General features: G+C 32.3%; 1 protein-coding gene across 7 annotated transcripts in view; it reads right to left on the bottom strand.

Annotated features, from left to right (window-relative positions):
* Positions 1-7,182: 7,182 nt before the first annotated feature.
* Positions 7,183-17,331, bottom strand: part of LOC124354799 (major facilitator superfamily domain-containing protein 12-like) — a 39,123-nt gene continuing 28,974 nt past the window's right edge. For 6 of the 7 annotated variants that reach the window (XM_046805518.1, XM_046805515.1, XM_046805517.1 and 3 more), the window contains 5 exons: positions 13,567-13,684; positions 12,801-13,154; positions 11,565-11,676; positions 9,492-9,642; positions 7,425-7,582 (listed from right to left, as the gene is read on the bottom strand). In XM_046805518.1, the coding sequence (XP_046661474.1) occupies positions 7,444-7,582; positions 9,492-9,642; positions 11,565-11,676; positions 12,801-13,154; positions 13,567-13,684 (874 nt within the window). In that variant the 3' untranslated portion in view covers positions 7,425-7,443. Of the gene's footprint in view, positions 7,397-7,424; positions 7,583-9,491; positions 9,643-11,564; positions 11,677-12,800; positions 13,155-13,566; positions 13,685-17,331 lie in introns of those variants that run through there. The other variant, XM_046805514.1, reaches the window with a different exon arrangement.

Raw genomic sequence — 17,331 nt, 5'->3', positions numbered from 1 at the left:
TCCTTGCAATGTGTTGTGAGTAACTCCCAGTTATTTTGGTAACGTGATGACAACGAAAAATGAATTCATCACTCATTCACATTGGAAACAGTTTAAAGCGTCAGACTCGAAACTCTTCAGTTGTTATTGGAGCAACTGGATTATAATTTGTCCATTTTAATTGTCGGAAATCTATTTACAGCTCGATAACATCAGCTTGCGCATCAGTTTTATAAAGCCCCAGTGTAATTTATATTTAGTAGACAAAATTAATTGTTCAATTATGTTTAATACACAAAATAAATTGTTCAGTTTGACTATGTTCATGTGTGTTCTATAGTAATGTTGTGTAAAATTACCCGTGCATTGTTTAAACTCATACAATTAAAAAACTGAAATTATTGTTTGTTTTATTTTTTCCTAATTAATTATTATAATACGTACTGCAAATTCACATTAATAGTTTTAAGTGTGTAGTTAATTTTTAACGATAAAATTATATGAATAATTAATCATTCATATAATAAAACCATGGTTAGGTGTTTTATTAAATATTGCAATGCTTTTTTGGTCCACTAACATTTTGTGTTAAAATATTATTTTATTATAAATATTATTATACTTATAAAGAATTTGATGAATAATCTGAGATTCATTTTGAAAGTATCTTTTTAATTATACCAAAACGTGTGTTTAATTATTTCAAATAAATAATAGTAAGGAGGCTAAGCAGATTTAATGATAAAGTTTAAATACATTATGATAGTTTTAGTAATTTATTGCATTTAAATAATGTTCTATAAGCAACTGCCATTGGAAAACGTTGTTCAACGGACGTTGCCCATAGATACACGGACGACCCACGGATACTATATCCGTGGGACGACCATTTCGCAATGGTATGTCGGGAACAGTTGTTGAAATAACACGTTGCCGCAACTTAAGAGAATAACGTCACTACGCTTAGACGCTTGACAACGACGATTTCCATCTCTAGTCTGACGAAATCCTCTTTTGTGTTTCTGTCTGCCAGCTGTTTCACGGCTTGAAAGCAGCTATTGAGCAAAGATTTTTTTGTTATCTCTTTAAAAAGCCTCAGCTCTCGGCTATGGTGGCTTGTTTAACCCATTAGTGCATAAAGTTTTTTTTGTAAATTTTTTTCTGAAACTAATTTAAATGCATTATTTGCACTTTATAAAACATGGGAAAAATATATTTAAAAAAACTTATATAGTTTACTTTTGAAATAACAGCCGTCTTATAAATAGGACGTTATGCATAATGACTACCTTGGTGAAATTTCAGCCGTCTTATAAATAGGACATCATGCACTGTGACTACATTAGTGAAATTTTAGCAGAAATTTAAGTTACGCTATGACTGTATCTTTCTCCATTATATGTGTACAATATAAAAAAGAATTTTATGCATAAGTGTTTGGATGTCAATATAAACACATCTAAAATGAAAATATTTATTTCACAGTATTTAAAACGTCTTTCGACGAAATTTACAAATTGTATGATAAAATTCTAAAACATGAGAGGTAAATAAAATGGAACTAAGCACAAATATAGTTAACAAATCAATATTTACAACAGGTTTTTGTGAACTACCATGTTACTTTCTGTTATGGTAGTCCCATGAAACACTTAGGATGCAGTCCCCACTTTGCACTTTGAACAAATGAACTTTGCCTTTCCAGTACAGTTAGCACATCTTCTCTGTGTTTCATTCTCCAATGGCCAGTGGTCAGTGTTGTCACGTATCACTTCTGGGAGTGGTTTAGGAGATATCTTCCCTTGAGTAGAGGGTTTTCCATACTTTTTCAATATAAAATAAAGCCAAATTTCTCCGGAATTTTAACAGTTTGGGGAATGGAGTCTTGAGAGGGAAGAAGTTTCCTGTTCAGTTAACCATGCAATTGGAGACTGATGCATCGAAAAGGTATACAAATATAGGCCACCACCACTTCCGTTGGCGCATTCGTGTCCTATATGTTGCAATGTTTTGATCAAGGAGATCAACTCCCCCCCCCATTCCTTTGTTATAAATGGCAAAAACCGTAGGCTGTTGCACTTGTACCTTTGCTTTTTTCTCTCTTGACCATCTTGTTGTGGTTCCCACATTTAGATTTTTCATGGTTTTGTGGCCACTGTAACGATATTATTATCATGCCATCTTTACCAACATAGTACTCTCAGTAGTTCGGAAGTCATAGGACCCTCTAGGTTCTTTTTTAAGATCTTGAGGACTTTTTCAACGGACAATACTCACTTCTGTCAGCTCTCAATGTTCCAGTTACACAAATTCCAATCTCAGCCAAAATGTTTTACGAGTGGAACTGAGGTAAAAAAAGTTTGTCTATAAAAATCTTGTGTGTCCACTGTTTGTAGGAACCCAGGCTTTTCTAATAGTTCAATAACCACATCACCCCCAAGTCCAAACTTACTCTCACGAGTTTTGTCAACACCTGTATAAATTGAAAAAACTGACAAGGTAGCCACTGGAAGAGCATATTGCCCAATTTTTGAAGCCAAAACGTATTGGCTTACCTCTGATGAATTGTTTAGAGTAGTGCTTACCATAATAAGGAATCATACTCTCGTCAACTGAAAGATTTTCATCCAGCCCCCCGTGTTGGGCAAAAGCGGTGTTCAAGATTTCTATGTATGGTCGTAGCTTGTAGAGCCTATCAGAATCAATCTTACTGTTGTCATTCAAGTGGAGGAAGCGTAAGATTTGTTCAAAAGCGGTTGCTGCAACGCATACTTTCAGACAACAAAGTGGGCACATCATTGTCCCTTGACCAGTACATTCTTTTATTGGGGTATTTTGCGTACCCCGACATAAGCAGTCCACCAAAGAAACACAAGCAGTTCATCACGTGTCAAATTCAAATTTACATTTTTTTTGTGAAGCATACAAATTACTTTGCTCACAGATCAAGTCTAACAGTTCGTTTATTAAAAAATAATGAAAAAAATTCAAATGGCGTTTGGCTCTCCATAGCCTCATCAGAGCAAGGCAAATGCTCACAATTAGTTTCCATTCCAAAATTAGGGTTTAGAAGTTTTCCACTGATTTATTTTTTCCTCCTTTACTTTTGCAGCTAATTGTTTTTTTTTTGATAAATGTTTCTCCCTATCATTTTTGTTTCCGTTTAGTTTTCTTTCTAGTCGGTTCATTGTCACTTCCCTCACTATCTGAAGTTAAAGCAATGCATACTTAGTTTTTTATGGGGGCGTTTTTTTTGATCCCTTTACTTAACTCACTAGATGTAACTAAATTTATGCTAAGTTTACTTGGTTGTGGATCCTGAGCTGTTGCCTCACGTTCAGTCTCAATCCCTGCAGTAGATATATCATTCCTTTGAAACATACTCATGCAAGAACTATTTACTGTTAAGATAGACTCATCAGGTGAACAAGCAGTTTGAACTTCACATTCACTCAGAAGTAAATTGCGCCCAAGATTGTTAATATTTCCTACATGTTCGTCATCCGAGTTATCACTGTCCACATCGGTTTTCTCCAAACTCGTTCGGGGGAACAACGTAGATTAGTCTTTCGACTCCATCACCATCATCATCTTCTAACTCCGCCAAAATATTCTCCACAGTTAGGCTGAAAACAAATTTAAATTAGGTCTACACGTAATGTATTTACGTACATGTTTGTAGAACTTAGCCTATAATTTATTTATAACTTAATTTTCATAGGGAATGTTAATTTTAATTTTACAAAACATTATAAGAACAAAAACAATAAATAAGTACACTAAAAAAAATTTACTACAGCTGTAAAATAAAAAAGTAGCTATGTGGTATAAAGGTCTGAAATGGTCCTCACGATTGCCCAGTTGCAATAGTGTCCCCAAAAAATGGGACGCTGCTGAATGAATCGCCAAAGAAAGTAAGAATACTGCAGTATTAACATTTATGATGCAACATTCATTTCATTGTATTACTAGTATGTAGGAAATATAGTTAAAGTTACAAAACTATATCTAATAAAATATAAATAAAATAAACTTACCCTTGGTGTGTGTTACAACAAAATTGTTGCGAGACATTTCAACATGTAGCAAATTGAGGTTATGTTGAACTCAACTAATAATGTGCTCTGCCTCAGCTGTGGTATCTAGAGGAAGCAGTGGGGCCAACTCCAATTGCTTTTAGGACTAAAATATCCCTTAAAAAAATTATTTATCAAGCGTCTTATTTTTAGGACGCTATGCACTAATGGGTTAAATATCCACTAGTCTACGGAGGAGGACAGTTAATCGGTAATGCCGTATTTAGGAGTAGTAGTAATAATAAAGAACAACAAAAATGGGAGATTGGTTGTTAGGTTGATCACTGAATTGTAATATTAATAAGTTTATGAGGCTTCTGACAGTCCTGGAATTAAAAAAGAACTGGATTAGAAAGTACAGTACTATATTTTACATTGATTGTTTGAAGTTAAGGTAAATTAGTGGATGTATTATAAAGTTTTAATATTTTAGTCAAATAGTTTTTATAACAAAAATTACATGTTTACCATTATCAGATGGTAATTTGTATGCCTCAGACCAGTGAATGCCTAGTGTTTAACTACCATGCCCATAGAAGTTCTAGTCTTAAAGTTACCAAACATTGAATTTCAATTTACAAAAATACTATGTTGATTATGATAGTGATTAAACAGTTGTTACGATTCTGGTGGATCTTAACACCTAGGTTTTAGTTGTAAGTAATTTTACATTATTCTCTCCAATTTTTAAATAAAAAAAATTATTACATAAAATTAAGACTTGTTTATATATATGTATATACATTTTTATTTTATTTTCAAACACCAGTTGAAAAGCTAAGATAAATACATAAAAAATAGAACTAGGTTCTAAAAATTCCAATAAGATAGCATACACATTATGCAACTAAAATTGAAGTAATTACTTTATTTTTCAACCAATTTAAAGACATTTGGTATTGTTAGTTTAGCAATTAAATTTTAAATAAATAATTATTCTTGCAAATTTTATGTGGATTAAAATGTTTGGGATATTAAAGTAAGAACATTTTAAAATGCCGCCATTAGGAAATGGGAACTGTTAATAGGTATTAAAGTTGTGTTATTGTCCTTTCAATTAGCTTAACATAAATGTCAAGTTTCATGTTATATGCTCCAACGAGTTATGAGATATGAATTTTTGTATTAAGAAAACTATAGTCAGACAGACATGACATGAAGCGAAATAAGACATACGAGAGTAATAAGACTGATTTTTCATTCAAACTATTTAAATTTACTTTTGCACATTGATTTTACCACCTTCAAAGTAGTTTCTGGGAAGCTATACAGCAGTGGAGGCGTTGCTCCCTCTCTCCATAGAAGTACTGGAAGGCTTCAACTGGTATCGCCTTTAGTTCCTCGGTTACACTCTGCTGGATGTTTTCAATAGTGCCAAGATGACACCCTTTCAAGTGTGTTTTATCTTAGGAAACAGAAAGACCCTTTTCCTGAGCCGTTCAAGGACTTCTTTAGGAACAGGTTGTCCTGGAGGCACAAATTCAAATATATATATATAAAACAAATAAGCATGGGTCATGATTGTTTATTTACTCATGTGAGATTTTCTTGGTCGAGGAAACAGGGGAGTGTGCCACTCTTAACTTTGTTGTTTTGTCTCGGAATCATACTTGAAAACCTGTGATTCGTCACGAGTGATCACGTGACTGAAAAAATGCAGCTCATTTTTAAAACTGCTAAGAAAATCAAGGCACACATTCTTATGATTAGGTACCTTTTTGTTCAATTCTCCGGTTTTTTGGTACCGTCTTGGCACGGACCTTTCTCATGCCCAAATCTTGTGTCAAAATCTGATGAGTGAAACGATTCAACCTCAACTCTAATCATTAGTCTTAATGTAAGTTGGCGGTTTGCCATTACTCATTCGATGTTTTCATCATTTCATCAGTTTTCGATGTTGAAGGCCTCCCAGAACGACCTTCATCTTCAACTAACTCTCGCCCCTCTAAAAATGCCTTATGACATTGAAAAACTTTGTGCTCTTGATAATGAATGTTCCCCATAAGCTTTTTGCAACTTTTCAAAAGTTAAAGTTACAGATTCACCCATTTTCGTAACACATCACACTAGATACACGTCACTTACCACATACTCACTGGACAAGGTCGAAACTTCTACTGGGTCTTTGGGAGATACCAAAGAAAGTGTGATAAGGAGAAGGTTGTAGTGTTGCCAGATCGCTCTCAGTGATTCCAGTCTCATAACTTTTCTGCCACCTCGTATGTTCATATGAAAGTTTTTGCTTGTTTTTGTGTCTACTATCATATCCTGAAGTTGTGCCAACGTTTCATGAAACACTGTATATACATACATACATACATGTACATGTATATATATATATATATATATATATATATATATATATATATATATATATAATTTCAATAAACATTGAATTACAAAATAAATCACAATCATAAAATACTTAATTTGTCACGAAACCATTCCTAGAACACTTGTTTGGACCAATTTAATTTCATGCATTTAGAATTATGAGATGTATGATTTTCACTTATTATTTTATGAAATCTTATTAACATTATGAGTTCAAGTATATACTTCTCTCACAAAATTATTGTTCGAGAGATTTATTTGAAGATCATGTAAAATCACCACCACATCACCACAGTGGTATTTTCATTATTTGATTGAAGAAGTATTTCATAGCTTATAAAGCTCCGTGTTGACATTTTTCACTGTTCTGTGTACTTTGTTAGTTCCAAATTCTTGTAATTATTATTCTTGTTAGTAATAATGGTCCAGATTCTATTCTGAGTTACTTTGAAAAAGCAACAAAAGTTAAGCCAAGTTGATAAAAGGAGCAACAGCAGGTTGGAGTGTTAATAAGAGAACTTTTGACAATGATTAACTATGTCTTGAATTACCAGCAGAAGTGGATTTTTATTTATATAATCCAAATTAAAAATGTATACACTTACAAATTAATAAAAGTTAAAGGCATTTGTACATATGCCAATAATTATTTTGTTGTCCCAAAATTTGGAAGAAATTATTTGTTTTTTAGCATTTAAAAATGGTTAAATTATGACAAATACTAACTGAATTTGTTCGAAACCCCTTAAAGCCAAAATAAAAAATAAGGAAGGATGCAAATAAATACAAGAAGTGTAAATAAATAATGTAATACAATGGAATATAAGTACACCAGTATGTGGCAGTGAATATGAAAGATGCATGGTTGTTATTTGGTATTGGTGGCAGCAAACAGTTCAGTAGGTAACATAAACACGACTGCCAGACCACAGAACACCACTCCACTGTTGACGTAGCTCAGCACACCACCATAGTAGTAAGGACAGTCTGCAGTGTTCGCACACTTCCTGCAATCAACACCAATATTTGCCAGTAAGAATGAATGACATGGTTATTATTTGATATTGGTGGCAGCAAACAGTTCAGTAGGCAACATAAACACGGCTGTCAGACCACAGAACACCACTCCAATGTTGACGTAGCTCAGCACACCACCGTAGTAGTAAGGACAGTCTGCCGTGTTCACACACTTCCTGCAATCAACACCAATATTTTGCAGTAAGAATGAAAGACATGGTTGTTATTTGGTATTGGTGGCAGCAAACAGTTCAGTAGGCAACATAAATACAGCTGCCAGACCACAGGCAAAGCTCAGCATCCTACTCAGCTTCCAACCATAATAGAACGGACAGTCTGAAATTTTCATCATCATGAACTTCTTATTCCTCTGCACATGGCGTCCAGCAATATTCATATTATACTGACAAACTATTATAGCATGGATACATGTAATCAATCATCCCTGTAATTTGTGATGCTATTTGGAAGAAGTCTTTATCTCTGTATCTAATTCCATCTCCCTGCAGACTATGTGGGAAACTTGAGACATGCAACAGAAGCATTGCTGGGAACAATCAGCTTTTATTGCTAATATCATAAAGGTTGATGATCTTTATTATAATAAAACTTCATAGATAAACTTCTCTATCTCATTAATCCAGAACAAAGTTAAGTTATATATCTTCTTAAAGCATTAATTACGTTATATGTAACAAAAAAAGGATGATAAGTGCAGGTTTTTAGTTTATAAGAAAATATTTCACAAAAGTCAAAAGTTTGCACCCATTTTGGGTTTTTATGTACATTTTACAGCAAGATTGGAAATGTTTTTATTCAATCAAAATGTTGTAAAGTTGTAAAAAGAATATTTTAGAAACATCTACTATCTCACATTTTACATAAAAAAATGTATTTTTCACATAGGCTGAACTTGAAGTTTTTGTTAAAAATGTTACAGCTGTACCGTCCAACCTCATAAAACTTATGTAAACCAAGACATATATGTTTATTGGTAAATAAATAAAGTCCAAAATATTGTGAAGATAACTCTTCAATCAAATACGTGATGAATAGACTGTCAAAAATATTTATTACAAATGTCTAAAAATATGCTTGTGAAAACATGAAAAAGTTCCCTGCCACTATATGAACTTCTAATAGCCAGATCTTGAGTTCTTATGATTTTCGTAATTCTTGAGTGAGGTGAAAATAACTCTCTTAACATTCCTTCCCGATCTCCTTGTTGTGTACCTTCTAAAAATCTTGGAGATCTTGTTTATATATGTCTGAGAACGAGTATCTGCACAATAACCAGCATGCCTAAATATCAGGTAAATTCTGTAAGTCCGCTCCTCAGGAACTGGTGAATAGAGTTAAAAATGTGATCTAAGGTAAAGAGATTGCACTTTTGAACATTCATAAGCCTCTGACAATACTAAAACTTTAACCATCAGTGATTCATACAGACTGGATGGCAGCCCTACTTCACAACCAGGCATTTCATTGCTCCTTTAATGGTGAGATTAACATGGCCAAGACGATAAAGGGTTGTCCTACTGTAATGTTTCCTCTGCTTTGGAAACTGGTGGTGGATAATCTGCTCCGGAACCTTTATGTCAATGATGTATATGTTCAGGTATATACAAATTATGTGGTGTTCCTGGTAGTGGTTAAGCACAATGAGATGGTCACAGATCTGATGAAGAGTGTTCTCAGACTTGTGAGTCACTGGTGTCATTGGTCTTTCAGTTAATCCTTCCAAAATGACTGCTGTTTCTTTTACTACGTGGAGGGAGATGGGAAGACAGACAGGGGAACACACTGGTATGGGTTTATATCTTCCTATGGATGAGTACCTCATCTGTATTCTAAGTACTCGTAGAAGTTACAGTACAAAAATAAGCTATAAATTATATCACACTTTTAACTCATGAAATTCGGGGTATTATTTTCAGATACTGGTTATAAATAGTGATACCATTCTTAAAATGAAAAACTGTAAAAATAAATTCTACAAAATAAACCAAATGTTTGAATCTGTAATATTAAATCTCTTTTCATATTTCAGTAAAGTAAAAGAAATTTTTACTTAGAATATCTTACATTTCCTCAATAATAATGACGGCTAAACCGTTGAGAAGTTTGTCGGCGAAAGTGACTGTACTGTAGACAAACGCTCCGCACTCAGTGTCCAGTCCGATCAAGTTGGCAGTAACACACAGACTGACTACCATCGTGATGGAACTGCCCGCACCTGCACAATATATCATTTGCAAGTTATGAAAATACATACAGATCAAAATTCAGGATGTGGTCAAGAGCCTTGTTTCCTGGTGCTCTCCCTACTTTGTTTGTGAATTTTGTATAAGAAATCACACTTTTAAAATTAAACATTAAACATGGTTATTTCTTATCATTATATTCATATTTGTCAATTAATAATTTCCTATAAATACGTTTAATATTCGTTTTTATTCAAATGGCACTGTACATAAAATCTTCTTTATGGTTTAGTTCAAAGTTTGATTTTGGATGAATATATGTTTCTGATTTGTAATATAGAACAAGCCAAAAACATTATTATAGTTAATATTTGAAACTTAATTAACGTTGACTGGTGGTTGTTTAAAATAGTCATGTCCAAAAAAGTGAGCTTTTTTTTACATTGCGTTTACTAAAGCAGATAGGTTATTATTTAGTAAAGAAAAATTATGCATGTATACTTTAATAAACTTTTTTATTTGTACAAAAACTACTAATAATATACAAAAATAATTCACAAATAATTATCAATATATGTCTGTTTATTTTTTAAATAAATATTGAAACACTGCCAAACTTATAGCAAGTCTATACAACAAAACATCTGTTTATTATAGTTATAGATGAATGCTTGTCATGGACTACCCACGTGGAGTTTTTATGTAGCAAACTGGGCTCAGCTTTGTATTCAATTCGAAGAACTAGAACAATTTCCACTGTAGACGCAGTTAAAGTCGCATACTATGCACTTTTTGAAAGTCGTGTAAGATATGGAATTTTTGTTTGGGGAGGCACATCAGGAGGGAATCTCCAGAGAGTTTTAGTGCTTCAAAAACATGCTGTAAGTATATTTGCTGGGCTGAAGCCAAGAGAGTCGTGCAAGGATGCATTCATTGAATGGGGAATACTCACAGTACCCTCCATCTATATAATTGAAGTAATTATGTATGCTGTACAAGAGAATCTACAGAGATTTAACCACATTTAACATCCATCAACATAACATGACATTCCCAACAGTTTACCCTACCTGCACATCGCCTAGAACTCTTCCAGAGAAAGCCGTCCTATGCTGGAGCAAAGTTTTTCAATACCTTACCAACAAGCCTCAAGAATAGTCTACCCACAACTCTAAAGAAGAAACTGAAAGACTGGTTCATTGACAAATCTTTTTACTCCATTGGTGAATTTTTGTACAGAAATTATGAAACTGTAAATATTTAACATTTTATTGTTTTAAGTTAATATGACACACTTTCTAAACTTAATGTTTATGAAATAAAGCGATTCTGATTCTGATAAGACTTCTGGTGATTCGTGGTTGAGTGGTTTTACTGGAAATTTTATACAATCTTTATAATATTTGCTCTCCTTTTATTAGTTCAAAAATACTATTAATACAATAACGATTTTAGGATGTAATTTCATACCTTTTCCCGGAAGAGTCCCCGGTGTCTTTACTAGTCTGAAGGGTTTTCCGGACCCCACAGTACCCCCAATACCCCCAAAGAAGACTCATTTTCATTTTCTGGCTGCACCACTGAATGAAGCTAACATATTAATCGGTCTATAGTAGTTAATGTAAAGAAGAAGAGGTTAAGAAGAAGTTAATGTAATCATACTTTCTAATTTTGTAAAAGTATGACTGCTCTTTCTAAAATATTCAATCTCCCTCTTTAACTTTGATATTACTTTCAATTTATTAAATTATTTATAGATTTTTAGCACTTTATTTGCAGAACACTCTGAATACTATTAATATTGTATTGATATTGTAATGAAATATTTCTGAAAATATTTATGCTGATTTATGCTGTATTGAAATAAATTTGAATAATACTGAAGAATCATTTTAGTTTATTTTCTATTAAATACGCTACTTTATCCAAAAGATATGTAGATATGTATGCTTACCAAATAGGATTGCAACACCAAACACTTTGGATGTATCGTCTGTTTTGCTGTAGCTGAAGTGGACCAGTACACACCCGAGAAGACAAAATGCACTTCCAATAAGATATGTGATCTAAAAACAGATTTTATTGCCTTGTAGATTTTAAATCACCTGTGATTTATAAGCTCATAATTTCAAAGAAAGTATTCTTAAAACTGTTGTTTTTGTAAACAAAATTGGAACACTTGTAACTTATGTTTCGGAATATTCTATTAATACAGTCCAACTTTCATCCCCTTATACTAAATTAAATGTTTTAAATATATTTAACCTTTGTATATAAAACTGGGGTAAGAGGATAGAAATATTTCACTTCTATGTAAATACAGTTGGTACTCCTATGATGATTTTGCACTATTGCTGCCATATGTCATTCTGCTACTAGCTTGTCAACAAAGTAAACAACCTGCTTTGGAGTCTGCTGAGCCCCAGTGTTATATTAACATTTGTGTTTTTAAGTCATAAGATTCTGTTTATATGTGAATTTTATCGGTCTTTAATATAGTTAAAACATTTCAAATAAATATATATTTACTGGAAGGTGATCATCTCAAATCTTTTTTAAATATAACTTTTTATTATTAATTTTAGTGTTACCCAAAATCTTAACCTTTTCAGGACTGTATATGATGTTTGTATTTTGTAGTGTAGTTACTAGCAGCACCACAGCATAGTGCACCACCATACAGTAAGGTTTTTATGAATACAACAAATAAAACAAATACAAGTAACAAAACAAAGTAACATGGAAACCAAGAATTTTGTCATATAAAAATACTTTATATTAAATAAGTCTTACAAATTTCCAAAATCTATAAAATTCCATAAAATAAACTTCATATTTATCCTCTTTGTAATTTAAAACAAAACACAAATTCTATGGTTACTTCTGATGTGCCCCAAGGTTCACTTTTGAGATATTTATTTTAGAGCTTTTATTAATTACTTAACCTCTGTCCTAAACTATTATATTAAATATGATCCTTGCCAATTACATCAAGGTCTTTTCACAGTACTAAACTACCTTTTAAAACTAAAAATTAAAAAAAAAAAAACACAATAGATTTTTAGTTTCCTGGAATTAATTTCCAGAACCAAAATTTAAATCTTTTAATCTTACATCATTTTTGAATCAAAGTTGAATTGACTTATTATTGACAGTATTGCTGAACATGAGATAAAGTTTGCTCACTGACCCTGAGGCCCCCACAGTGGACGCTACAGAGTTTGACGATGAGTGCAGCGAAAGCCGAAACGAGAAAGGAGGCAAGGGGGACGGTGGCAAGAGTGCCGACCTGTGACAGCACCGTCTCATTAATGAACAGTGGAATGTAGACCAGGCTGAGTGTCATGAACAGTCGACTACTCGTGTAGATCACGGCCACGCTGTAGAGGTGCGGAGACCGGAAGAACTTGAGTGACTTGGCTTGCAATGACAGGATCTCCTGTTTGCGTGGTAGCCGCGGAAACAGCCCCCTTGTTGTCTTGAGGGCTGAGTGGAACACCATGGTCACGATCAGTCCAATAACACTCGTTACTATCGCCAAATCCTGTACAAACAGAAGTTAAATGTTTTACTTGTGATTAATATTAGAGGTTTACTTGAAGTTAAGTAGCTACAAGAAAAATAAACAGCCAAAATGTTTAGGCATAATTTAAAATAAATTTGACATTGATTTTGATCGAATTTTAATACTGTTCACTATGATCACCTAAAGCTATCAATTAATATACAACCAAATAATAAATTTGGTATTGCTTGAAAACTAAAATAAATGTCTTGCAGAAATCATTATTAAAATTGATCAGTTATTGAGGACACAGTGGATACAGTGAATAAAGCACACTATTTTTCCTTTTATTACAAATTATTAGTGAAGTCAAAATGGTTATACTTAGAAAATAACTCCTTCTGATGGTAAAAGTGCTGTAAAAACTAATGTAAAGTGAGAAATTACTTACAAGAAACCTCCAAGAGTCCGATGGCCCGACCAATTTCATATTCATAGCATGAGAGGAACTCAAGAGAGCCCAAGCCACAAAATACACCAGGATATGTGCAGCCATTGATGCTGTGTATCTATTATACAAAAACATATCCGTTACACACTCTCTGACATGTACTGAAAATAATAGTAAACTTAAATAACATAAATTAACTTGGTATAATACTCATACAGCATATGCATGAGTCTGAACACAAAATAACATTTTTAAGGATTATTTTCAGAAAATACATTTTTCACATATGGTTAATAAAGAATTATTCGAATTTAAAACAAATACATTTTTCCATTTGTATTATACATAATGTACGTTTGGTTAGGTAACCACAAAACTTTAAAAGGAGGGGCTGGTCAATTTCATACGCTGACTACCTACCAGAAAAAAATATGTGTGGTTGGTAAGAAATATGCTTAGCAGCTGTGCTCCAGAATTTAAAGGTTTTTAAAATAAAAATATTTGTTTTGGCTAATTTTAAAAATAAAAAGAAAGAAAAATATTAATTTAACTATTCTAAAGAGGATGTAAACATAAAAAACATCCTTCTTCTACTGCCTGTGCCTAACTATTTAATCTGGTGGTTTTGATGTACTGTTGTATTCAAAAATCTTCATTTTATGAACCCTATAGGGACCACACTGACTGGAAAGGATACAATATAATCAAATCTACTTCAGAATAACATCTCTCCAATTTAGAAATATTTTATCAAGTTGACTCAAAATACTAATTTTAGTTTCTGTAACTAAAATTAATTTTTTAGCACAGAACAAAAATATAAGAACATGAATTAATATTGAAAAATGTTAAAAGTATAGTACATAAGAAATAATAATAACAGATAAATTTAGTGTTGTGTATGAAGAAAAAACAGCCTAGAGGAGAAACAAACACTCCTCATCAAACCATACGTAATACTCCATCTGCCAATAAATATTACCAAAGCCTTACATTATTTTCAGTTCAGCTGTAAACTATTTAAAACAAAACAAGCCCTTACTAAAAACACAGTCATATTTATTAATCATAAGATTTAATTATTTTTAAGATATTGTAGTACATAATAGTACAAAATCTGTATACACCAGTGAGATGTTACATGTACCGTGCAGGACAGTAGGACTCATTTAGTGACAAATTCCATTTACATTTAAAGGAATTTGTCACTACACATTCTTATTTATTTTAATTTTATTCACTACTAATGAATGGAATTTATAATGTATTTTAATGACAATTAACTTTTTCATAATGCACCTGCATTTGTATTCTGTATACTGTATATGCATTATGTACAAAAAAGATATAACTGCTTGATCAATAAAAAAAAAATTGCCGGCATATTTTCCATAGACGTACAGAAACATGATGTATGAAATTGTTTATCTAACTAAAGCTATTTAATACAATGTCAGTTAATAAATAAAGCTTTCATACAAATTTAAAAATATATAGTTTAAAATTACCATGTATTTAAATTAACATATTTTTAGGTCAGGAAAAGAGAAAAAAATAATAAGTATCACATATCTTAAAGATTTTACCTACCAAAAGTACAAAAAAATGTATATTTATTTTTAATTTGTGATATTTTTTAAGGATAAAGTAAAATTTGAACTAAATTCCTAATTTTCAGTTTTAATGTATGGAAAAACATGTTATACATTCATATTTCATTAAGTTGCTGTCATATTTAAAGAAATAAAAAATATGGAAAACTATGACAAATGCAGTTTTTATACATAATTATACAAGAAAAGCTAAATATTGCCAACAATTTTCTGACAATAACCTGTAGGCCTTGGAAAGTAACAAAATATTGAGCTAAATTCAAGATGACATTATTAGTTATCAAGCAACATAATAAGCTGCAAAAGACTTAATCAAACTATTTGGCAATAGTGAGTGAAAGAAAATATCAGCACTATAGACTTGTTCTAAAAATTAACAGTAACATTTCAAAAGACATGGAAACTTAGAAAATTATTAACTTAGATAAATAAAGAATAGTCACAGAAAATGATTTAAGTAATAATTAAAGCATTATATGGTAAATGAAAAATAAAAATAAGAAACATATGAAAGTAAATTAGTTGGTTTAAACTTAAAATCTTAAAAATATAAAACAAAAGTTCAAATTTATTATTGATTCAAACCTTACAGGATAAAATTAAAAACTTAAGGAGTTAATATCACAGACCAAGTATTCGTTCACAGGACCAAACACTTTTTTAAGCCTTTTGGGATTTATGGCAGTGTTACACACCATTACAGGGAAGGGTGGGGGAGTTCGACACGGCGTTACGTAACTATTAAACCTCAGCTCTTAATTGCTTGAACTCGTTCACAAAATTTGCCCAGTTCCTCCCAAAGATTTTAAAGTTAGGATTATATTTTCCTCCCATCAAATCAAACAGAAAGAAGTCTGAGGAATCCATCTAAATGCCTCCTTAAATGGTAACAATTTTATTCAATCTCTGTGTGTCAAGTGTTTTTGACGAGTATGAGATTTTAACGGTTGAGTCAAACGTTGACATTGTTTGATAAGAATTTTGTTTGGGGAAACTGCCTCCCTCACTCACGCACTTGGTTGTAAGGGCAATACTGTAAGGACCAAAATTTCTGTGCTAACAGACACATTAAGTATTAACAAATGGAGAGCAGAAATAACGCCAAGTGATGCATAATTTTGGTGAGCTGAAATTCCGTGTAGCTGGCTGTACAAGCCAAATTCTAGCAGAACGTTGGCACTCCACAGGGTTTTGGATTGAACCACAAGCCAAAACATAACAGGATGAAGGTTATTGTTGTTTTTTCTGGTTGTGATGTAGTTTATTAATAACATAAGCTTTTACTGACTTCAACTAATGTCACGTTAGGATACTTCTCAGATAGTTTCCATCAGGATTTCATTGGATTTCCTAGTTTCATCATGAACAAATTACCTACTTCAGCCAGGTCATATCGATTAGACAAGTCCACCAAAACTACACTACTTGTGTTGAATTTTGCAGTTTGAAGAGCTTTTTAATTGTTACTAATGGAAACTTGAGATTCATTTTTAGCAACATCATTTGTTCTATACATGAGTGAACGAGCACATCATTCATACCATTTTCTATTTCGAAGTTTATCATGTTCAGCACTTGTTCACTCCTCCCTCCAGGTTTGACATAACCTCAAATGAGTTTTGAATATTATTAATATTCCAAGCAATATCTCTTCCATGTCTGTCAGAACATAGCAGCAATTTCTTTTTGGTAGCAATGTTTTGTTCTTTAACTTCAACATTCTCAGCATCAATATTCTGGGGTTCTTCATCATCATCTGTGTCAATAGACAGTATTTCATAGTAATTATAGATTGCAACTGCACTACAGCTACATATCAATGCACATGTACCTCAATAAAAAGTAAGTTAAAAGGCAACTAAACAACAGAATAACTTTTAACTGTTACATTATGACATACATGTATAGGTTAAGTGTTGGAGAGGGCTTCTTAGCCCTAACTTCGCCTGGTAAAATAAGACATCTTTACTTTACTTTACATGTAATTTTCAAAAATAGTATCACATACTAAAAAATAGATATCTAATCTTCTTGTTAATTACAGTACAGAAAATTCAAGTGCTTTAAATACTGCTTACAATATAAAGTAACACCTTAAATATCTGGCTTTGGGAATTGGTCAGTTAGCATCTGGATTTCACCAACATTTTTG

This window comes from Homalodisca vitripennis, chromosome 2 (assembly GCF_021130785.1).
Source record: "Homalodisca vitripennis isolate AUS2020 chromosome 2, UT_GWSS_2.1, whole genome shotgun sequence".
Classification (NCBI taxonomy): Eukaryota; Metazoa; Arthropoda; class Insecta; order Hemiptera; family Cicadellidae; genus Homalodisca; species Homalodisca vitripennis.
Note: the sequence above shows the minus strand (reverse complement) of the source record. Positions and strands in the feature narration are given on the sequence as shown.